Source organism: Nothobranchius furzeri, chromosome 12 (genome assembly GCF_043380555.1).
Source record: "Nothobranchius furzeri strain GRZ-AD chromosome 12, NfurGRZ-RIMD1, whole genome shotgun sequence".
Lineage (NCBI taxonomy): Eukaryota > Metazoa > Chordata > Actinopteri > Cyprinodontiformes > Nothobranchiidae > Nothobranchius > Nothobranchius furzeri.
Window position 1 is genome coordinate 16,027,364 of NC_091752.1, and position 24,668 is coordinate 16,052,031.

At 41.8% G+C, this 24,668-nt stretch overlaps 2 protein-coding genes across 3 annotated transcripts in view; both read left to right on the plus strand.

The window, feature by feature from the left end:
• Nucleotides 1-24,423, plus strand: mertka (c-mer proto-oncogene tyrosine kinase a). Of its 2 annotated transcripts, none has more exons than XM_015944487.3 (19): nt 1-212; nt 1,683-1,998; nt 2,646-2,746; nt 2,826-2,996; nt 9,280-9,366; nt 9,442-9,557; nt 9,633-9,822; nt 10,257-10,402; nt 14,313-14,448; nt 14,874-15,027; nt 16,137-16,222; nt 16,309-16,404; nt 16,504-16,584; nt 16,664-16,756; nt 16,832-16,950; nt 17,036-17,145; nt 21,135-21,294; nt 22,401-22,537; nt 23,513-24,423. In XM_015944487.3, exons 1-19 carry the CDS (start codon nt 143-145, stop codon nt 23,961-23,963), a joined length of 2,820 nt encoding a protein of 939 aa, XP_015799973.3. In that variant the 5' UTR covers nt 1-142; the 3' UTR covers nt 23,964-24,423. The 2 variants fall into 2 exon arrangements, with proteins under 2 accessions (XP_015799973.3, XP_054606150.2); XM_054750175.2 differs by having other exon boundaries at nt 17,051-17,145.
• Nucleotides 24,417-24,668, plus strand: part of tmem87b (transmembrane protein 87B) — a 9,939-nt gene continuing 9,687 nt past the window's right edge. The window contains exon 1 of the mRNA XM_070541918.1: nt 24,417-24,629. Coding sequence (XP_070398019.1) covers nt 24,483-24,629 — 147 coding nt within the window. The 5' untranslated portion in view covers nt 24,417-24,482. The remainder of the gene's footprint in view (nt 24,630-24,668) is intronic.

A 24,668-nucleotide genomic window follows, 5' to 3' on the forward strand; every position in this document is an offset into this window, starting at 1 on the left:
GCCTTTGGTCAACGACTCACACACACACTGTTGGGGCTTCAGTCGTGGTGATGAGTTTACAGTAATGTTGTTCTCCGCCTCGACGCAGTCAGCGTGGATTTAAAGGCTATCGGGAAAGAAACCTGGCTTCAAACAGGAAAACATGTCCAACTCTGATTACATTAGAGTTGTTCTCCTGATTATTGCCGCACATCTGGAGGATTCAGCCAGCAGTAAGTTTGTTTATTTTCATTTGGGGGGTGTTTGGTGTTTGGACCAACTTTGTGGCCCCTGAAGATGCAACTAGACCAGTAGATTTAAACAGGTTACTCTTTTTATTTTATTTTATTTTATTTTTTAGCTTCATACGTCTTTGGGTAACTGAAATTGTTGAATTGTATGTGTGTGATCGTCTTTCATACAGGTGAGAGCAGTTCAAGGTACAACGGAAGTCACAAGTTGATGATGTGATAAAAATCTTGTTGATAGTTGAAGCACATGATACAAAAACTCAGATGAAACAGGGAAATGTGGATATAGATAAGTAAATACTTGGTAAAAAATTATTATGTGTGATTTTTCACAGAAATAAAAAAACACAGATTTTAAATGCAAAAACTGTTTCTTCTAATCATTATTTAGGTCAAAACCAAACGACCCCCAAAAGACTCCAGCTCATGAAGATTTGGACAAGATTTAAAATCTCCCTCCTAAATTGCTATTTTAATTGTTGTTCAACTCTAACTTCTTCACCAAGAAATATGCAACAAAAATTGTTTTTGCATATTTTGTTTTATTGTGTTGTAATATAGGTAATAATTAAATGTCCAATAATAATAATAATAATAATAATAATAATAATGATAATAATAATACAAGTAATAATAATATTCAGAGGGAATAAGTGTGTTGTGGTAAGTTCCAGCTTCTTATTTTTAGATATTTTTTCTATTCTTTATTGTTTTCCCATTAGCATTCAGTGCATGCCTCATAAATAAATAAAAAGATAAAATTATAGTCTACCAATCAGTTCACCTGCAGTTAGAAGGTTAAAACTAGCGTTGCAAAATAGATCAAATGTGTTCATCAAATCAAATTTATATTTCTTCAATATCTTAAATGATTCCAACATATTGATAACACAAACTGCTTGACAAAAATGGTAGACATAGCATACATGAATCTGTTTGGTAGTTTATTTCTTTGCTGTAAGATTGCTTCAGTGGGAATCTTGATTAGTCACCTTTACAAGCAGGAATAAGTTGAGAGGGTTGCGTATCGATAGAATGAGCCCAATGTGAGGGTAGGGTACCTCCAAATTGTGCGAAAATCCCTTGTAATGTTTTCCTGTTGGTATTCATTCTTGTTTGATGGGTTGAATGATTGTGCTTTTTCATAGTAATTTGGACTAAAACTAAACTGGCCATTCTTACACTTTTCTCATTTTACCCTGTCAGGGGCTGCAATAGCATGGGGAACATTCATTTGCAGCCACAATAACTTCCTCCTCATGCGAGTCACCAGCCTGGACACATTTTGCTGTGAAACCACAATTTAGAAATAACATGTTTTTCCAACAGGATCCAGCCCTATGTAAAGGCTCGATTGATTCATTTGAACAATAAAATAAATTAACTGTACATTTTGCACAGTGAACATGTACAAAATGTTCACTGCTGATGGTTTATCATTCACTTTAACAGCTCAACACTCAAGGAGCAACTTTGGCCGACCAGCCAGGAACTCCGAGCCTGTTGTGATTCCACGTCACGTCTCTAGAGTGTATTTAAGCAGAGATGATTTGAGGCGACTTAACTTCAAGCCCACCATTGGCTCTATGCAGCTGTCTGAGGGACACAAAGCTAAGTTCAACTGCTCCATCGACATCCCCGATGCAAGGCTGGACCCCACCATTGTCTGGAAGAAAAACAACGAAGAACTTCTGGCAAACGATCATGTGGTGATCAATGAGCTCCGAACCATCACGGACGGAGTCACGACTCACGTCTCTACGGTCATGTATGTATTCGGAAGTTTGGTGTGCAGTAGGAGATTTTCCTGGAGAATTTATTGCTATTGTGCTTGAAATCCTGTTCACATACAGATGGCAACTAGTAAATAAAAATGTTTCATAAAAAATTAATCATTTTTTAATCTGAAATCCACAATTCTAGACAAACCTCATCCAATCATTGTGAACTTCCCATAGATTGTACAATGACCCATCGATCAAACTACCTTCTGACGGTCCCTCTACGAATTGTGTGTTCTTGGCTTGGATCAGTTTAATAGAAAGCAAAGCAAGAGCTGGGCTAGCGGGTGTAACAGAAGGAAAGTTCTGTTCTGTTTGTCGTTTGCAAATTTCATCCAAGCAGTTGTTTTCCATGTTCTGTTTAGAGTCTGGTTCTGTTCTTGGTGGGAAATGTTTAGGTGACGGACCTGTTGTCTTTGAACGCAGCCTGTCCACTGTCCGCTGACAGAGCTGTCTTTCAGTTTGTTGCCTTGACAACACTCATGTGGGTGGGTGTAGGGGGTTGGACATTTGAATTGCATATTTTCACAAAATAGCTTGCTGGAACACCTGGAAGAGCATCTCCTACTCCACCTTTATGTTAAGTGAAACAAGGTGAATGCAGAGTGATGTGTGTCCATGTGCTGCATTACAGCATTAATCAGGTGCAGAGTGTGGATGCAGGAGTATACCACTGCACAATAAGCATCAACAGTGAGATGAAATCTTCTCAGCCAATCACGGTTGAGATTGAAGGTGAGTTGTATGAAGATAACAGCATCTGAAGTTTCTTTGTTGGTCTTTGAGAATTTATCTTTTTTTTTTTGTCTTTAAGGTCTGCCAACGTTCACACAGCAACCAGAGGACATGAATGTTACAAGAGATACTCCTTTCAATTTGTCGTGCAAAGCAGTTGGACCTCCTGATCCAGTTGAAATCCGCTGGCTTCGAAATGGAATCCTAGTTAGAGATCATAACAACTCTCTCAGCAGCCTCTATGTTTCAGGTAAAACCTGAAGCACCACGTAGTCCTGTTTCTGTCTCACATGCCAAGTTGAATGAAATTTAGCCTTTTTTTAAAGAGCAAGTCACCCCAAATCAACTTTATTTTTGCTGATGTTTATGTTTATGTGTTTAGCAGACGCTTTTGTCCAAAGCGACTTACAAGTGATAATCGGCATGTTGCCCTTGAGGCTAACAATAAGAACAACTTGACATCAATCATGGAGAGGAGGGAACAAAGGAGTGGACGGTGGACGGTGGGGGTGGGGGGGTGGGGTGCTAGTTTAGAAGATGATCTCTGAAGAGCAGGGTCTTCAGGAGTTTCTTGAAAATCGAAAAGGAAGCCCCTGTTCTGGTAGTGCTTGGTAGGTCATTCCACATTTGTGGAACGATGCATGAGAAAAGTCTAGATTGTCCTGAGCGTGGTGTAGGCACTGCTAACCGACGATCCTGTGATGACCAGAGCGGCCGGGCCGAGACGTAAGCCTTTGCAAGAGGATTCAGGTAGATGGGAGCCGTACCATCTCGGACTTTGTATGCTAGTGTTAGCAATTTGAATTTGATGCGTGCTGCTAGCGGTAGCCAGTGGAGTTCAATGAACAGAGGGGTGACGTGTGCTCTTTTTAGCTGATTGAAGACCAGACGCGCAGCTGCATTCTGGACCATTTGAAGAGGTCTCACAGTACAGGCTGGAAGACCAGTTAGAAGGGCATTGCAGTAATCGAGGCGGGAGATGACAGTAGATGATTGCACCAAGAGCTGGGTGGCATGTTGTGTTAGGTAAGCCCAGCGCCTTGGGCTTCCTGACAGGGTTGCGGAAGGCGCTTTATAAATAAAGCTTTGATTGATTTGATTGATAGGTATGGTCTGATCTTTCATATGTTATACAATGCAAAGCGACATGAACGATCAACAGAGGCAACCTGATCTTTAAAGGTCAGGTGTTCATCAATCACAACACCCAGATTTCGAACTGCCTTTGAAGGAGCCAGAGACAGGAAGTCATTTTGGATTGAGATAGTGTGCTGTATGGATGGTTTTGCTGGGATGACAAGTAGTTCAGTTTTAGAGAGGTTGAGTTGGAAATGGTGGGATTTCATCCATTTTGATATGTCAGAGAGACAGTTTGATATTCGTGCAGAGACAGTGTGGTCGTCCGGTGGAAATGACAGATAGAGCTGGGTGTCGTCTGCATAGCAGTGGCAGGAGAAGCCATGTGATCGAATGATCTCACCTGTGGTAGAGACGAAGCAGCGCATTTGACCCCGGAAGTTGTTGTCCGTTACCGGGAGACGAAGGCGGGCAAAACAGGAAAGGAATCTAGTAGCGGACGGACATTGTTCCTGTTCTTCGGTATTTGGTGGAGATGTTAGTGAAGGCGGAGAAGAGGGCGAACTAGAGGAGGGAAAACAGGCAGATTCCTCCTCTATTGACAAACTGCTGGGGATGCAACAAGTGGACGTGGTGCGTCGACTACTGGATCTGACGTCGACAAATTTTTAGAATCGAGCCGTCGACGTCATCAAGGCTTCGCTACAGCCCTAGTGTGTGTGTATTTGTTAGCAGCTCCACCCACTCGGTCTGCCAGGTGACAGCATTTGTTGCATTCTTCAACCAGGAAGTGGGAGTGGAGTAAGATTCTGGTAGGGGGTGACTTGCTCTTTAAAGTTCCTTTCTTCCCGTCTTTTCCTGTTGAGAAGTTCATTATCTAATAAATGATTAAAGTATGACATCATAACTGAATCCTTCTGAATGAAGATGGACTTTTGGTGGTGATCACACCATATATGGCCTGTGTTTTCCGTGCTGGAAGAGCTAACAAAAGATTTTTCTTCATTGTTATCAATAATATTCTGATATTCAAGGCCTTTAGAAGAAAAACATAGTGCAGTTCTCTGATTTTGTCTTGGATGGATGTTTGTGAGTGACTGAAAGTGGAAACATGTCTTGAAATTTGACGTCTGTATGTCTTCACTTTGTCAGTGGTTTCTATTCTGCCTCGTCTTCGCTGCCTCAGCATCCTGCAGACAGATTTGTCATCATGCTGCACAGCACGGTGGTTAACAGCGGTCATTCCCGGCTGGTGCTTTTCGGAATTGTTTCAGCTGTTGCAGAGGCTTCAAGTTGTCACTGTGGAGACTGTGGTTTCCCTAGATTCCTCTAACTTAGGTCAAATTTGCACTAGGGTGCATTTGCGATAAAGAATCATCATTGGAAAATACTTTATTTGTTTGGATTTGTCTTCTTTAGAATTTGAACTGAGCAAAAAGTTAAAACATGTTTTGTATTTTATCAGCTGGAACGTTGCAGCAGCTGGAGACGTTGTTGGTCTACAGGTTAGCCCTTAGAAACACATGGGGGGATTTTGTTGCTTCTGTGGAAACAAGACCAGACCCTATTAGACACAATAATGGGGGGTTGACACTTGACTCCAGGTCTCCGCCCTCTTTTTAGTTGGGCATTTACAGATTAGCACAAAAGACCCATCCCATAAACTTTAGACATTGTTTTGGTGTCAGTGAGGTGAGGGAACAGAATGTTGGGTGTTTTTATGTCTTTGACTCAATAGATAGCCTTGGCTCTGATGCACTGAGAGCAGTTTTCAAGCTGTACGTTTCTAGTGATCACTTGTTTTGTCTTTCGTTTTTTAAAACAAAGTCCTGTCCTTGCAGATTCTGGTTCCTAATCAGGTTACTTCAAAAAAAGGAAAAAATAAAGTGGACTCTCCTTTTATGGTTGTAGCCACCCGCTTCTTGAAAGTAAACACTGGTCACCGGCAGCATAACCTTCGCTCTGTGTGCTCTAACCCTTCACTTTTCTGTTAGCTGCAGGCTAGCTCTTGTTAATGTCAGTGAGAGGCAAAACAATCAGAAGCTGGGGGGTTAAAGGTTCAGAGCTGTGATTTGGTCCAGCATGTGCAAGGGGCCTGGCTGGGTGGGGGTGGGGGGGTGGGGGTGGTGGTGGTGGTGGGGGGGGGGGGGGGGGGGGGGCTGTACGAAGAGTTGGTTCGGGGGTTGGATCTGCAGACAAAGGCCTCATTGACAGGCCGGCCCACTGCTGAGCCCAGAGGCTGGCAGGCTGCAGGCAGAGCTCTGTGCAGACTTAAATATTGGCACAACAACACAGACTGAGCCCACTTTGCTGCACACTCATCGTATGCACGCCCTGACTTCATATGGCCATTTGCAAAAAGTTAGGTGAGAATATTTTAGATTGGTTCAGGTGTTACCGTGGATGAATACTCAACAAGTTATTGGCTTTTCAAGGTATTTGGCCTCATCCAGGATGTTTCCTCTGTTTGAAGAGCCACACAAACATTTTTATTTAGGAACTTAAACTTGTGGTTGATCCACCTGCAAGAACAATTGCTCATCTGGTCAACCAAAATGGCCAAGATGAGGGATTTTTAATTTTTTATTGTCAATGAAGGGCAAAATATTCTTCAAAAATGGTTATTTTAGAATAAAGACTCAAACCAGTGCAGAGTAAATGCTCCTGTTCTGGTCTCTGGCAAATTCAGATATCCTCCCTGATTGACGATATTGGTTAAAACAAGCGCGCGCGCACGCACACACACACACACACACACACACACACACACACACACACACACACACACACACACACACACACACACACACACACACACACACACACACACACACACACCAGGGCTGTTACAACGTATTCCTTTTATCCTGTGGCCCAGAACGCCCCACACCTGCTAGTAAATAAGCTTCACTCCCTGAAAGTGCACAAAACTCACTTTTCCCAGGCTCACCAGTGAGGTTTTTCATTTTATCCTCTCCTGTTCAAGGCCAATTTGATGAAGCAAATGCGGCACAAGAACTGAAACGTTTCAGACATATTTTAAACCTGACAGAGTCGTTTTATGGCCATATTTGCTCCCTAAATAGAAGTGGAAAAACTCCATCTGAGGCTGCTCAGGGAGCTGGAGGCAACTCAACCTGGTAATTAGAGGGTTCTGGATCCACATCTACAGGATGTCCACATTTTGCATGATGGTTGTTTTGGCTCCTCTGAGCTCTTGTTTCCATACGAGAAAAAAATAAAAATTCTGTTGTGCTTTTTTGTTTTGAAAGCAGAAATGACCATTTCTGACCTCGATTCATTTCCTTTTTCCAACAAACACAAATCTTTGAAAGAGAAATTGATCTATGACCTGTGGCAAAAATTCTGTTTTCTCACACCATGATTTACCACTCTGCACATACTTCAGGACAGACCTAGAAAAGCAACAGTGAAGCAAACAAGCGTCATTTCACAGTTAGTAAATATTTCATATTTGTAGTTCAGATTTCATAACATCTTGTAGCATTTTTAGCTAGAAATCTAGGCTATCCATTGCAGCGAGCAAAAAAATCTAGCTGTGCAGGTTGGACGGTCTAGCCACTCTCCATTGGTCTACCATTGGCTGGAACAACTTTAGGTTTGGCCAATCACAGTCCTTTATGTAGAAAAAGTACATATTTGCATCATCTTCTTCAACAGTGTACGGGGGTGTGACTGGTTGTCGTATAAATGGATATGTCATGTTATTTGTTGGTCCGAGCGCTGTCCAATAGCACGGGATGATAGATTGAAAGACAACCAAAAATTCCATCCTACGACTGAGATCTCTCTGTGGGTCGTGGACAGACTAAATTCACTTCTATAGGATGATTTCCCAGACTAGCATTTTTACATTTTCATGAACAAAACTTTATGTTTACGTAATATGAGCTGAACTTTTGTCTCCTAATAAGAAAAAAAGCTGTAGCGCTGCTGGTGATGTGATAAAATCATATTTTTCCAAACTTCAGCTTTTTTTTTTGTAATTTAAATATAATTTTCTCTTTAGTGTTAAAGAAATGTTTTAAGTAGGAGGTGAAATATCTTCAATAACCTAAAATAATTAACTGAATAAAAGTGGTAGAGTGTCCGCGATGGGACTGAGAAGATCGGGGTTCAAATCCCTGTCGGGTCACACCTCCCTGCATGAGAATCAGCTTTAAGGGGTTGGACTGGGGGGTTAAACCTCCAAATGGTTCCTGAGTGCAGCCGTGTCTTCAGCTCACCGCTTCCCCAAGGGATGGATCAGATGCAGAGAAATAATTTCACACACACCAGTGTGTGTGACAACTATTGGGACTTTATCAATTTCCCTCTGGGATTAAAGTATTTTTGAATTGAATTGAATTGAACTTTAATGATGCAAATGCACTTAACTGTTTGTGCAGGTGCAGATTTGAGTTAGGGTTTCAATTGCAAAAAAACAAAAACATATTCGGTCTATCCGACTAAAAACAAAAACAAAAAACCAGAATCTGTTGCCGTCATCTCTCACAGGCTGCTCTGTGATGAGCTTTGTGAAAATGTTTCCGAGATGGAGAAAAAAAGAGGGGGAAAAAAAACGGAGCACAAAGGGGGCATTATGTCACAGATGTCCCAGTCCCGCTCGGACTGTGCAGAACTGGCAGCTGAAGATGGAAAAATCCCAGTGAAATAATTATTATAGCACATTATTTTACAATCAGTAAGTTTCAGCTTACTGAATAGAGTTTATAAGGTAATAAAAGTGTAATTCATCCTAAAATGTTTGTTTTCTTTTATACTCAGTGTTAGGTATTTTTATTTATTTAATCCAGTCAACCTCAAAGAAAGTCCAAAACACACAAGGGGGTTAGAGATATTATTGTTATTAATACCATTTACCAATAAACACAAAATAATCAATAATCAGATTTTGCAAAACCGGAGAGAGAAAAGAAACACACCAGTTTCGGGAGGTCTGTTTAGTCTCTCGAAGAGATGGAGCTCCTCAAAAGGTTTTATTCACAGATGACATATGACATAGCACATTAAAGATGACCACACCCACCCCTTCACAGACAGCAAACGTTCCCAGGTTCAGAGAAACACTCCGTCTGGACTTCAATAGGGAGCTTGTTGTGATAACAGAACTGCCGACTTACAAGGTCGACTTTTCCCTGCGGCAGGAGCCGGTTAATAACACCAGATGGTTCCCAGACAAAATCATCTTCCATGCATCCAATACTGTATTTACCACGTTAAATGTGAATAAGGCTAATGAACTCCGTTTGAAAAAACAATACTATTAAAAAGTGAAGGTGAAAATCAGCTTTTTACCCAACACTCAGCCAGGTTTTACTCGTCATATCATGTGTTTGTGTCAGAATCACCTTTGGCACGGAGAAAAATCAGTTTTATTGGATACAAATCTGAAAATCTGAACTTCAGGGTTTCTCACAAATACCTACTTGCAGGTGTTGACGAGTTCACCCAGTTCAGCTGTGAAGCTCACAATGCAAAGGGTGTTTCTACATCAAGAGAAGCCAATATTAACATTAAAGGTAAAACTAAAATAATAAAAATAAAAATATTTTCCTGCTCTGGTTTGGAAGTGAAACAGTTGAATTGTTTTGTAGTTCTTCCCAGTCCCGTGTCTGATGTTGCTGTGACAGAGAGGCAGTCCAACAAGCTGTTGTTGAGCTGGAGTCCTGGACACGACGGCTTCTCCCCACTCACCAAATGTCACATCAGAGTAAGTCCTGAATCTGAACAAACACTCAACCCTCTACGTCCTCAGATCGATCACCTGCTCTTTCTTCCAATCTAGGTGAGAGAGGTGAGTCAGAGAAGGGGGGAGGTGACGACGACCAGGCTCATCAACGCCACCGCTCCGCCTTTCCATTGTGAGGTTCCCGGGTTGAAGGCGATGACGTGGTACAACATGAGCGTTTCCTGCAGCAACGAGGTGGGGGCCTCTCCGCTCTCCACGTGGGTTCAGAGCAACACCACAGAAGGAGGTGTGTGTTTCACTCACAAGCATTCACCTCATCGTTTTCCTTTAGGTTTCTCCGATTGCAACACCGCTCGCCGTAAGCCTCTTTCCTGTAGCAGGAGTCATTAACTGGAAGTTTCATAACTGCATAACTCCTCTGCCATGCCGTTCCCCTCCAGGAGAATTCTATTTTCTTGTAACGTTGTTTTCTTGATGGTCACTCAGGAAATAGGAGGGACTCCACTGAGAAAACTGAATGTTTATACTGGGTGGAGCTGCTTCTAATTTCCTTCCTAAGGCCACCGCAGGGAAAGTGTTAGTCTGCAGTTTTGATATGGCATTCCAGGAAGTGACCAAACGCCAAAGACCGTTATCAGATATTCCAGCGATTATAAATTCTTCTTTATGAATCTCCCTCTCATCCTAACCACCGCATCCCACAACTTGTCGTATGCCCAGTGCCATCGGTGTATCCCCAAAGCGTCGACGTGCAGCTGAACGAGTCGCGACTGGTGATCAAGTGGAAACCTCCACCAGAAGACAAGATAAACGGCATCCTACGTGGTTATGATGTCATAGTGAGGCATGGTGCAGATCACAGCAAGGTGAGAGATGTATAATGCAGAACACACATCTGGATTCAAATTGAATCTTAAAGATTTCCTCATTCTTATGAAGTAGCAAAAACTTCCCACATGTAACTTACCCAGAAATCAACACGGGCTTGGCTATAAGGTTCTGCACTGCTAGTTAGCTGCATTAGCTGATACATTAGCAGATGCTACATGTTTTTTTTTATATTAAAATACATTTCTGAATGAATGTTTCATATTTGTGTGAACACGTTGATTGAAGCCTGCAGCTCATGCGATCTTATTGTTCTCATGACATCTTCTAATAAATCTTTAGCTACAAATACCTCCAGCTGATGCGATACAAAATAAAAACCCAACTCTTCTCCACTCGTACTATCCATGTAGAAAGAGGCATAATAGATTTTTAAAGATTGGTATGACTGCTATGTAAAAGGGTGTTGCAGATGTGACCCTCCCTTTTAGTAAAACAACTCCCCTTGTTTATGTTTTTTGTTTTTGATCAAGTATAAAAAATAAAAGTTTAAATTGAGTCATTCTTCAAAATCAGTCTTTACCGCCGTTTGTGCACAGTCATGTTTGTGTTACGGTAATAGTGCTCTCTAGCGTGTTTCCTGTTCAGTCTTTGTGTGTTCCGGTGAAAGGAAGCTAATGATGTGATGTATTTTTCACTGTTCGGCGTGTGTGAGTCATTAAAGTGAATGAAGTATGAAAACAAAGGCGACCTGAGAGGTAAATGCCCTTACTACACTGTTAGCTGGTGATGTCATCACCACGGACACGATAGGAAATTTGCACAATGACAACACGTCTGGTTTAATGAGAACCACTAAAGTGGAATAGGCAGCAAACGTATACATTTAAATTAGAATACAGTTTCTGATTTAGTGTTCTAAGAGAAGCTTCACCTCTTTTTGACTCCTCGTTGCCTTTTGACGAACTTTGCTCAGCTAGTTTAGTTCTGTGGGAACTGTTTCTTCTTCATCAGATGTCACAAAGACCAGAGACATGAATCATGGGTTCAGCATCCCTCGTCAGCATTTTGGTAACAAGATGGTGTTGTGAAATTCAGGACTACATCTGTCACATGTTCCTTCGCATTCAGCGCATGAGTTTGTCCAAAACCATGGTCTCCTTCCCCTTTTTTTTTTGGTTCCTGTTGAAAGTTTCATTGTGTATAAAAATCCCTAATGTGGAGTTCTTTGAATTTCCTTAAACTGTTCAGTGCAGGAGACATCCAAATTGTTATTAGTTATGATCATTTATATGATCATAACTAGTATATATGTGTGTGTGTGTGTATATATATATATATATATATATATATATATATGTTTTGTTGTTGGACTTCTGTGCCAGTCATGGATTGTCCATAATGAACACCATGTTCAGACATAAAGGTGTCCATATGTGCTCTTGGCACCAGGAAACCTTAGGCTGCAGCTCGATGATCGACTTAGTTGTTGTTTCGTCTGACCTGCGGCCGCATGTCTTGGACACTCGGGTGAAGAGAGGGTCGGAGCTGTCAACTGACCACTACCTGGTGGTGAGTTGGCTCAGATGGTGGGGGAGGATGCCGGTCAGACCAGGCAGGCCCGAACGTATTGCGAGGGTCTGCTGGGAACGTCTGGCAGAGTCTCCTGTCAGAAGGAGCTTCAATTCCCACCTCCAACAGAACTTCCAAAATGTTCCGGGGGAGGCGGGGGACATTGAGTCTGAATGGACCCTGTTCCGTTCCTCCATTGTTGAGGCGGCCGACCGGAGCTGTAGTCGCAGGATCGTCGGTGCCTGTCGTGGTGACAACCCCCGAACCCGCTAGTGGACACCGGCGGTTAGGGATGCTGTCAAGCTGAAGAAAGAGTCTTATCAGGTCTTCTTGACCTGTGGGACTCCAGAGGCAGCTAACAGGTACTGGTAGTCCAAGCGAAACGCAGCTCGGGTGGTCGCCAATGCAAAAACCTGGGCATGGGAGGAGTTTGGTGAGACCATTGAGCAAGACTTCCGTACGGCTTCGAAGAGATTCTGGTCCACCATCCGGCGCCTCAGGGGGGGAAAGCAGTGCGCTACCAACACTATTTATAGCGGGGACGGTGTGCTGCTGACTTCTACTCAGGATGTTGTGGATCGGTGGGCAGAATACTTCAAAGACTTCCTCAATCCCACCGACTCGTCTTCCAGTGAGGAAGCAGAGTCTGGGGAATTTGGGTTGGCCTCTCAAATCTCTGGTGCTGAGGTCACTGAGGTGGTTAAAATGCTCCTCTGTGGCAAGGCTCCAGGGTTGGATGAGACCTGCCCGGAGTTCCATAAGACTCTGGATGTTGCGGGGCTGTGTTGGCTGACGCGGCTCTGCAATATCGCATGGACAGTCCCACTGGACTGGCAGACTGGGATGGTGGTCCCCTTATTTAAAAAGGGGGACCGCAGGGTGTGTTCCAACTACAGGGGACTCACACTCCTGAGCCTCCAGGGGTTCTGGAGAGGAGGGTCCATCGGACTGTTGAACCTCAGATTCAGGAGGAGAAATGTGGTTTTTGTCCTGACCGTGGAACACTGGACCAGCTCTATACCCTTAAGGGGATCCTGGAGGGTGAGTGGGAATTTGCCCAACCAGTCTACATGTGTTTCGTGGATTTGGAGAAGGCGTTTTACCGTGTCCCTCTGGGGGCCCTGTGGGGGTACTCTGGGAGTATGGGGGTACCAGGCCCTCTGATATGGGCTGTTAGGTCCCTGTATGACCGTGTCAGAGCTTGGTCCACATTGCAAGCAATAATTTGGGCTCGTTCCCAGTGAGAGTTGGACTCCGCCAAGGCTGCCCTTTGTCACAGATTCTGTTCATAACCTTTATGGACAGGATTTCTAGGCGCAGCCAAGGTGTGGAGGCCATCCGTTTTGGTGGCCTGAGGATCAGGTCTCTGCTTTTTGCAGATGATGTGGTCCTGTTGGCTTCATCAGAACGTGATCTTCGGCTTTCGCTGGAGCGGTTCGCAGCCGAGTGTGAAGCAGCTGGGATAAGAATCAGCTCCTCTAAATCTGAGACCATGGTCTTGATTCGGAAAAGGGTAGAATGCCTTCTGCGGGTCAGGGATGAGGTCCTGCCCCAAGTGGAGGAGTTTAAGTATCTCGGGGTCTTTTTCACGAGTGAGGGAAAACTGGAGCGTGAGATCGACAGGCAGATTGGTGCTGCATCTGCAGTGATGCGGGCAATGTACCGGTCTGTTGTGGTGAAGAGAGAGCTGAGTCAGAAGGTGAAGCTCTCGATTTACCGGTCGATCTACATTACTACTCTCACCTATGGTCATGAGCTTTGGGTAGTGACCGAAAGAACGAGATTGCAGATACAAGAGGCCGAAATGAGTTTTCTCTGAAGAGTGGCTGGGCTCTCCCTTAGAGATAGGGTGAGAAGCTTGGTCATTCGGGAGGGGCTCGGAGCAGACCCGCTGCTCCTCCACATCGAAAGGAGCCAGTTAAGGTGTCTCGGGCATCTGGTCAGGATGCCTCCTGGACACCTCCCTGGTGAGGTTTTCCGGGCATGTCCAATCGAGAGTAGACCTAAAGGTAGACCCAGGACACGGTGGAAGGACTATGTCTCTCACCTGGCCAGGGAACGCTTTGGGATTCCCCCGGAGGAGCTGGCCCAAGTGGCTGGAGAGAGGGAAGTCTGGGCATCTCGCCTTAGGCTACTTTTTAATGTATTATTAATTTATTTGTTTATTTATTTATTTATTTATTCATTTAGCACAAATGTTGTTTTATGAAATCTTCTTTCAGTGTTCCTAAAAACATACTTAAAAAAGCTGATGATATATTTTCTTTTCAACCTGTATATTATTTCAGTAAGTTGCATTTTCTTCTCCCAAAGGAGATCATTTTAGGGGGAATATGAAATCAGAATCTATGCGATATCTGTTTTGTTTTATTTCAGGTTCACACTGACACCACCATGGCTGTTGTACCTGTGAAAGCATTTAACACAACCTACAGTGTGGAGGTAGCTGCGTGCACGCAGGCAGGGAGCGGCATGGTCAGCCCACCGGTCTGGCTCTTTGTGTCAGAAGACAGTAAGCTCCTCTCTTGTGTTATCTCCTCATCACCTAGCAGCTGTTCAGCCAGCTACATTTAATAGTCTGCCATGAAATATTTCAATACTTTATTTTATTTTGCATACAGAAAAGCACACAATGTCGTCAGTAAAATTATTCACATTAACCCATTTTAGACCATTGACACATATCCACGTCACACCACTCTGGGTCCTAAGGTGCACATGTAATCTTACGTTCATCAGAAACCTGCCATGTTCTCTCCTATACAAGTCTTCTGCCATTAGCTATGAATAATTAAAAATATTATTTCATATTTCAGGTTTTAAAGGGTCAACATGCTGTGTTTGTATTTGAAAAAACTCTAAATTTGAGGTGCAATTGCTGCAAGACAACAGTTATGTATTTAATGCATATAATTGCTTTATATGCTCTCCTCCCAGAATCCGTGTTGATCTCTCCCACGTCCAGCCCTGACATGGGGGTCCCGTATTCTGTAAAGATTGTGGTTTCTGTGTTCACTGTCATCTGTCTTCTGCTGCTGCTCATCTGGGGGGCTTTGTGTTTACGCAACAGGAAGTCCAATTCCTGTTTTGGGTATGTTGACTACTACTATCCAGTTGTACTTAAAGTAGCTTTCTGGAGTTTTCTACTTTCAGAAATGATGTATGGTTTTTCAGAAATCCATAAAAGTGATTATCTTATCATGTACTGTGATATAATGTAAGCAATACGTCTATTTAATTTTTTTTTTTTTTGCTACACACGCCCCCTGCCCTGCAGAGCTCCGTGCAATAGGAAACTGAGCGCCGACCAGAACTAACCAATAGCGTTAGACTACCGCTTAGATGCTTCAAGTTTAAGGAATACCTCGGAAAGAGACTTTAAAAGCATAATATGCAACTTTTACATATTATAAAATAATTTTTATGAGCCAGCGTGTGCTAAAATGACCCTTTATGGGGCTAATGAAATGTCACTCAGACCCCATCACACTTGCAACTTCAGAGTTGCTGGTCTGGTCCCTGTTGCAAAGTGGAGCTGACATGCCTGGAGCTGCAGTCTACTTCCAGCACGTTTCCTGCATGTTTTAGATCGTGAACACAGGTGAACCGCTCCTGTAGACACTAATGAAGGCTGAGGTGACATTTCAGCAGTTGGATTAAGGTGTTAAAAAGATAATCACACAGCAAGGAGAGTTTTACTTTAGTTTTTATTTTTCTGAATGGACACTAGGGGCTGCTAAAAGCACGCCAACACAGGTTAGTATCCCTTTAAATAATTTCAAAGTTGCCTTTCATTACTGGACTTCTAATTGAACAGTGTTTACATTAATTTAAGTTAATAAAACATTTGTTTTTATCAGCAGCTTCTTACATATCTTTAGTAGCATGACTACACATCATGACTAATTCGTTTTAGTCACGTTCGTCGGCACTGGCGAAAACATGCAGCTGTTACTTTTTTTTTGCATGTTTTGAATGGAAGTTCTGACTCATGCTTTCATCTCAGGATACAGATAGGAATGTGTCACAGGCTGCTCTGCTCCACAGATAGGGGAAAAAATCTGGATTCCAAGTTGGGAATAAACAACCTAGAGAGCTTCCTCGCTCCTTTATGACCTCCACTTTGGTTCTGTCTCCACTTTTGTCCCAACTTTTATGACACGTCTTTTTTCTTGTCTTGTTTTCTGTCTCCCTCTGCAGGTGGAAGTATGGAGGTGAGAAGTCACAACCTGTCATCCAGTACTCAAACCAAAGATCATATAATCGCACCGCAGTCGCTGTCTCACGTAAGTTCTTAGATTTTACCAATTAAAAAAAAAACAACACTAGCATTTTAGTTAGTAGATTTATCTACTAATGCACCTTTTTTCAGTTGGAAACCTTGGCATCAGTGATGAACTCCAGGCCAAACTTGAGGGCGGGATGATCTTGAGGAGCCTGCTCTCAATAGGAAAAGTTCTTGGGGAGGGTGAGAGAGCCACTTTTTTACGTACATAGCATGATCGTTATTGTTTTTAATTTTATCGTTAAATGAAATTGTTGTTATTTATTCATTCTTGTGCATCAGGTGAGTTTGGCTCAGTTGTCGAGGGGCATTTAAAAAAAACAGATGGCTCGTCTGAAAAAGTTGCAGTGAAGACGATGAAATGTGAGTTCTGCGTTTTTAATGAATCAGCAATAAATTCATAACGGAAGCCAAGTGTTCAGCCTTGTTTGTTGTCACACAGTGGATAGCTTCTCTCAAAGGGAGATTGAGGAGTTTCTGAATGAGGCAGCTTGCATGAAAGATTTCGACCATCCTAACGTCATCAGACTGCTTGGTATGAATTGTCTAGTCTTCCCAGAATCTTCCTTTTACTGTTCCCTTTGTCTTTGCTAACATGTCTTTTTGTTAGGTGTGTGCTTGGAGGAAATTTCTGGACATTTTCCGAAACCCATGGTCATCCTCCCATTCATGAAGTACGGAGATCTGCACAGCTTCCTGCTGCGCTCACGGCTGGAGGCGAGTCCCACGGTAAGGTTTTATTCAAACTTTAAAATTCACATTAATGTAAGTTATGATAGAACAAAAACTAAATATTTTTGCTGTTTTGACACAGTTCCTTCCAACTCAGACACTCCTGAAGTTCATGATTGACATAGCGTCGGGGATGGAGTATCTGAGCGGTCGTAACTTTCTGCATCGTGACCTGGCAGCGCGAAATTGCATGTAGGATTTTTGGTTTCATTTTAGCGGCCATTATCTTTTGAATGAAATAGAATTTTCTCAGAAAATGTCCAGCATTGTCAATAAGAGTGTTATCTGACTTGTTCCTGTTTGTCATCAAGTCCAGACCGTTATGTTGTGTTTGAAGACAAAAGTTGTCTTTTAAGGGTTAGGGTTAGTCTATATATATATATATATATATATATATATATATATATATATATATATATATATATAGTCTAGCCAACCTGTGTATATTTGTTATTTTTTAAATACACTTGTCACTAGATAACTGCCTCTAAAAAAAGTTATTATTATGTGTTTATTCAATCAGTTTGTCCATTATGTAACAGTAAATGAAAATGCTTATTATTTTCAAAAACACTTCACTGATTTCAAAATTCTTTTATGACACATTTGAATAACGGTGCTTCTCCAATGGCTTCTCGGATGCTAAAGTAACAGGGAGCAGTTGACAGCTCCTCGGCCCTACTGGTTGAAAGTGTCATTACAACTGCACTGACAACTATGCTAACACTATCATGATCCAACTGATACTAAAAGAAACCACAAAGTATCTTTTTATAGAAAGATCCAAACTGTTGGACAAAAAATATTATTACTAACAAGTCCAGTAGCAACAAAGCCAGGTCACCATCAGTCTGTGATTTTGTAGCCTCCTTTAGCTAACTCAAACTAGTGTATGCCGTGTTTCGCCTCTAAAGACTTTATTATCTTACTTCCAGGTAGGGTCGTGCGATCTGACGATATAAGATCGTGAAGGATTATAAAGTGATGAGGATCTACCTAAGCTCGGAGATCGTAGAACCGTTTATTTGCTTTCTATCACCTGTGCCATTATTTCTGGACGTGTCTACCGGCACATTTTTTCTCAGCCAAGTTGTGCTATTTGCTACTCTGCTTCTGTCTGCACGACAGACACACCGAGAGCAAGTTTAAGGCAGTGTGTTGGTTTGTTTAGCTGGGGTGCTCGGTAGAGCTGAGGAAAATAATCTAACAATCGATGCATTAAAATGCAGACATAAACGATTATGAATCTTTGCAGAAGCACACTACACTCAATTATAGTGGCTAGCATTAGCCACTAACTTGCTCCGTCTCAAAGCGGTCATTAAGCGTATTCTCACACATCTGCTCGATCAGGGAACCTCTGGGTCGGTGTTCTGCTCTAAAATTTGCATTTAGCTTTGTGACTTTTATTATTTGGAGACGTTTGTGTGTGTGTTTTAACGAGTCTTTTCACCACGGCTGCCGACCAGAGCTTTGTTTATGCCAAACCCCGTCCCCATGTAATCAGGAAACAGCTACAGAGAACAGTGAGGGACAAATAGAGAGTGTAATAGGGAGTGTAATCCTAACCAGAGAATGCACGAGATGAAGATGCATCGTGAATTTAGATTAATATGATAGATTTTTTTCTTTGGACAAGAAATAATTACTGGTAATATTGTGGATGATAGGATATGAGCCACCTCTAGATAGAATTTAAAATGAAAGTGCCTGTGGGACATCTGAGACATTTATCTCTACCTCTCAACGATAGATTGATATATGGAAAGCAATTTTAAGATTTTTTTTAGGATTCTGAAATCTTTTATCCTGTTTTCTGTGAAGGGGTATGATTTTAAATGTATGCATTTTAATGGTAAATAACTTCAAAACGTCTGAATTGTCAAAATAGAAATAAATTGTGATAAAATTGCAGTCGTGATTTCGCAAAAACAAAATCGTGATATGATTTTTATTTCCATATCGCCCATCCCTACTTCCTGACTCCAACGTGATTCCAACAGAAAACGCTAACTTCTTTTTCTTCTTCTTGTGCTTTTTATTGACACAATGCTAGCCACTGACATTACAGTTAACATCCGTAAAGCAGGTTAAGCGCTCCCCCCTAGAACACCGACTCGCTTCACAAAACTATCCAGCACGGTTTTTGGTCAGTCAGGAGCTGCAGAACAGTGGCGGAGCCAGAACGTAGCAAATGCGTGGGCCTAGAAAAATCTGGATGGGCCTAATTAATATCAAAGCTCATATGAGATGTGTGCCATGCGCGCGTGCACGTCACAATTTCATGTTTTAATAAAATCTCTCATGCCACAAATAATCCTATGATAGAAGATCATATATTAGATACTTATTCCATGGATCTCTGTTAAATTTCAATTTTACGGACTGCTACTGACGCTGGACTCCCTGGACAGTGTGCAGGCCAAGAGCTGCACACTGTCTCGTGTGAACTTTCAGGACCTTGGACAGGTTCTAATCTCAGCCAGGCGTGCTGCCGTACTCGTGTCAGCGTCCTAGCTGCAGGCTATCAGCTAAGAGCTGACGATCCAAAAGACGTAGCTTGCCAGAGGTCACCGCATGTTTCAAAAAACAGGATTTTTGACTGTTCTTCATTCTCCAGATAGCTCAGGGTGTAGCAGGAGGTGGTGCAAAACCAGAGATCAGATCAGATTATTCTCAACAACCGCGCCCTCCACCAGGGAATAATCAGCAAGCACGATCCAAGCGCGCTCGCGCGCACACACACACCTTGTCTAAGCAGTAAACATCTCCGACCACATCCCCTCTCCTCACCGGCTCTCAAGGGCTCTGTCTCATTCAGGACCACGGACAGCGACGCACCGACGCGGTTCATTACGACTCATCACCTCCGGGATCTTCCACCCGAACCCCCAGTACAGATAACAACAACAATAAAATGAACAGAACCAAATAAAATGGACTCAGAGGACTAAAGCAGACCTAACGAGATACCCAGAGGAAACGATTCGTTTCCTTTACTGGATTAACGTAAGTGCGAGGAAAAGCATCAGATAAAAGGTCCATGCGTGTCCGTTACGTGCTGCGCGTCTGTCTCCCCCTCACACCCAGTCCTTTCTCAGTTTACACCGCTGACAATATCAATGATGTCATCCGCAGACTCCGGGAGATGCCCGGATCAGCTGTGAGAAGTTCAGGGCAGGAGGACGCTTCTGAGAAAAATAAAATCGTGAACCTCACTGGGTGGCAGGGATGACATCAGAATATTTTCTCTGCAGTAGGTTAATAGTTGCTTAGTGTCAGTAAGCAGGTGCCACTTTGCTTTTTTATACAAAAGACCAAATTACAACTCCAACAAGCAAACTGAAAAACGCATTCATAATATGATAAAAATTAATGCCAGATATAAAAGTTTAAGTATTTTTATTACACAGTGAAAAAAGTGCACATTCATTAAAGTTATAATTTTTTATTGTAATTGTTGTTACAACATAACTGGGGTTGCTAAGCAGTTACTTGCTTGGCCACATCTTGGTGTTGCCATAGCAACACCAAGCTACTGCCTCGTCCTGCCCCTGGTGGGTGGGTACTCTGTCAAACTGGGTGGGCCTGTGCCCACCCAGGCCCACCGATAGCTCCTCCCTTGCTGCAGAATGGTGTCAGATATGAAACTGGTCATTCTTCTAACACAACAATTACTGAGCTCAATGTTAAATATCTAGCTTAAAGTTTAAAAAACTATCTGTTGTTACTTTAACGTCAAACGTTGGGTCTCCTTCGGCTGGCAATCCATGGCATCTTCGACTCGCCATAGTAGACGGCCAATGGTGTTTCCACAGTCTCGCTACTGTTGCAGTTCTGACTTGGTTGAGTCCAACCAATTGCCTGCCCTGCCTATTGGCACGCGGCACCTCTACTTCCCATTTTGCAGAATTGTCCGTTAAGCAAAACACACTTAAATACAGAGGGCCTTTTCTTGCGAATAAACTACCACCAGCTCTTCAGTTTATTACAGCACTTTGTTCTTTTAAAAAAACAATTCCAATGGTGTATAATGTGTATATCTTTTAATTTTTATAAACTCTGTACTTTCTGCTAAATTTGTAGTTGTTTTTTTTTCTTTGAACTGTTTGTTATTGTTGTTGATGATGCTGTTTGTTTGCAAATAGATAACAACTAAAATTTAACCTTTTCTGTTACAGGCTGCGTGATGACTACACAGTGTGTGTTGCTGACTTCGGCTTGTCAAAGAAGATCTACAGTGGAGACTATTACCGTCAGGGCAGAATAGCCAAAATGCCAGTGAAATGGATTGCAGTGGAAAGTCTGGCGGACAGAGTTTTTACAGTAAAGAGTGATGTCGTAAGTACAAGCTGCGTCTTTCCTAGCAAAAATGAGGGTCATGGTAAGAAGAATTAACTCCTTGTAAACTTTCTGTTTCACCCATTTATATCTGTAGACTCAGCAATGAGTTGCTGTTCAGGCTGGAAGTTTTCTTCATCCGTTTTTTGTAGTGTACTGGATATAACTTGGCAACCTTTTGCATAGACGTGCCCCCTCGCGGGCCATTCGCTCAGCCGGCAGGGAGCTGGTGATGGTTCCACGCACCAAGTGCAGGTCACGGGGAGAACGTGCGTTCTCAGTGTTGGAACCTGCACTTTGGAACCAGTTGCCTTTGATGGTGCGTCAGTTACCCTCATTGTGGGGGTTTTAAGACTCGCCTTAAGACCCATTTTTTTGTCAGGGCATTCCAGGATTAGCTAATTTTACCTGGTTTCATTGCCCCGGCCTCTTAATCTTTTTCAGGATTTTATTTTTTGTTTTTACTCTCCTCTCTTAATTTTTTTTATGTTGGTTTTACGATTGCTATATCTTATTTTGATGGTTTTATGTTTTTATTGTTTTGTGTTCCTTGGGCGTCTGCTTGGGCTTTATAAATAAATAAATGAAATGAAACAAATGTAGTAAATGATTATATGCAATTCATGTAAATTATGGGTGAAACAATGTTTGTTGCTGTTCTTGATGGCAAAACAATGAAACCTGCAGTAAAACCAAAAAACACTCATTTTATCTGGAGCTCTTTCATTGGGATTGAACATGTGACCATTTACATTTATATTATCTTTACTTTATATTTAGGTTTATATTTTATATTTGTCTTATCAACCATGTTTACATTTATATTTTTTACATTTTGCACCTTAAACTGACTGTGGTGTGTGTGTGTGTGTGTGTGTGTGTGTGTGTGTGTGTGTGTGTGTGTGTGTGTGTGTGTGTGTGTGTGTGTGTGTGTGTGCTGTCTTAAGTGAGCTCAAAGTCGATTTCGTTGTACACCTGTGCAATTACAATAAAACAATGTTGAATCTAATATAAGCAGATAAACTGGCAAGAAAACATTCAGTTTGTTTATAGATTAAACTTTACATAAAAAACATGATCTAAATTTGGCATCTTTTGTCTTTCAGTGGTCATTTGGTATTACCATGTGGGAAATTGCTACCCGAGGCATGACGCCATATCCTGGAGTCCAGAACCATGAGATTTATGATTATCTGGTTGATGGTCAGAGGTTAAAGCAACCACCAGGCTGTCTGGATGAACTGTGAGTCTGTTTTTAAATGCAATAATTAGATTTAGAGTCATGCTGTTAATGTAAAGTTATTATTTAGAACAAATCAGTCCTTTTCAAGAATACTCAAGACCAAGACTATGGCTTGATCATGTATGCTCAAAAGTATTACAACTGAAATATCAGTGTTTATGAATATTCCTGAGCCATCAGGAAGACATCAACAGGGTTTAATTATGTTTCAATAAAGATTTTTGACATCATCAGAATTTTGTGCATAGAGTATTTAAGATTGATATCAAAACCTATACCCAAGGTGCAATATTTTACAGTTACAGGTAAATATATTCAAGACCAAGTTCACTGAGAATTTGTTTTTTACTTGTTATTTTTAAATATCACTGAGTTTAACATGCAGGCTAAGGGTGAAAATGGTCTTCTACCCCTATTTCCTGCAGTAGCTGCCAATAGGAAATAGGTGGGGAAACATTTGGACTAGAAAAGCCTTTCAACTGCATGTCACATTGAAAAATTTGCATTCATGGACTCACACGGAATCTTGGCTCGTGACTGGGACGGTTATGTTGATTTAGCATCTAGAAGAGAGCAGATTGTGTCTCGGATAATAGAAGTTATCCATTAGCGTTAGCAACTCTACAAAACAGCAGAACTACTTCCTTGAGTTATTTGTGGAGATAAAACATCAACAGTGCAAAGAAACAGAGTCATGATGCTGTTAGCCAATCAGATGCAAAATGTCCGAATATCAGGAAATAACACTAAAAATCCTGCCGTCTTCTAATCCCTACTCCTCTGGCTCATTTCTAATTCCCGAAACAGGAGTGCGAGGTGTATTTTTTTTTCATTTATACTAGAGACCACTGCAGATGTATTGAAAAAACAAGTGAACTTGGTCTTTACAAATATTTATCCCAGGCAGTTGTTAGATAGATGTGAATTTTGTTTACTAAATTAGAAAATATTATCTAATTCCTATCTTTTATTTAGGTATCAGATCATGTACAGCTGCTGGAGAGCTGATCCGCTGGACAGACCCTTGTTCACACAGCTACGAGAAATGTTAGAAAAGCTGGCAGAGAAGCTTCCAGAGTCTTCCAGCAAAGAAGACATCATTTATATTAACACCAGCTTTCCTGAAGAGGACCCTGATGGAGAGATACTTCCTGCAGGGCAGCTGGTGTTGAGCTCCTCTCCTTCCTGCAGCCACCAGGCAGCAGAAAACACGGTGGTTACTGCGGACATTCACAACCGTCTGGAGGATGAGGATGATGAAGACAGTGATCGTTATGTGGTGGTGGTCTCCGCTAATGCCTCACTAAGACCTGCTACAGTGGAGACTCCTTTTTTGTCACATGAAACTTTAAGCAACACAAATGAATTTGTCACAGATGAAATGACAACAGATCACAGCTCAAGTGACACTTCGTTTCTTTTATAATGTTTTGTACTCTGCAAATCAAATTTCTTCAAAGTTCATTAGTACTAATTGTTTTGTCTGGTTGCACTGCAAGCACTTCCATAGCACATCTTTATAGCAGTTTATGCTTCACGTGATCAGCTTACATTTCATTGAACAGAATATTTTGTGTGTTAACAACAATGTTAATGCACACTTTCATAAGCTTAAGATATGTTGTACTGTGAAACTATTGACAACATTTTTGTTTAAATGTAAATAATGAAAAGTATGGAAAAACTGAATAATCTTACAATTATATTTGTTTGCATTAAACTATTTTTAGGCTGTGATAAATGAGATAAATTATTGAAAGATATAAAAGAAAATATCCTCTTATGTGAAAGGTTACTCGCTTAAAATTTTGTCAACTAAAAAACGATGCACGTTTTTCTTCTTTTTATTTAGTTTTTTGGTAAAATAATAAAAAAGGGACCGCGGACTCTTGTGTTGCGTTCAAGGTGCCTCGTAGAGGTGGGGATTTTGAACCCACGAACAAACATGGCAGCTGCTGACAGGATGCGGACGTGGAGGTGTCCGACTAGAGATTTCTCTACATGGGTGGTCATTCTAGTGGTTTTACTTAACTCTGTAAATGAAGCTTCTGCAGCACCCGAGACCGGGCTGTGGAAATTCACAGTCGTTAACGTGAGTATCACCCGGTAAAATTCCAAATACCCACAGCAC

Coding starts and splice junctions, on each gene's coding strand:
- mertka (XM_015944487.3), top strand. CDS start 143: ATGTCCAACTCTGATTACATTAGAGTTGTTCTCCTGATTATTGCCGCA. Junction 14,449..14,873: donor GCTCTTTGTGTCAGAAGACA/GTAAGCTCCTCT, acceptor CTCTCCTCCCAG/AATCCGTGTTGATCTCTCCC. Junction 16,585..16,663: donor TGCAGTGAAGACGATGAAAT/GTGAGTTCTGCG, acceptor GTTGTCACACAG/TGGATAGCTTCTCTCAAAGG.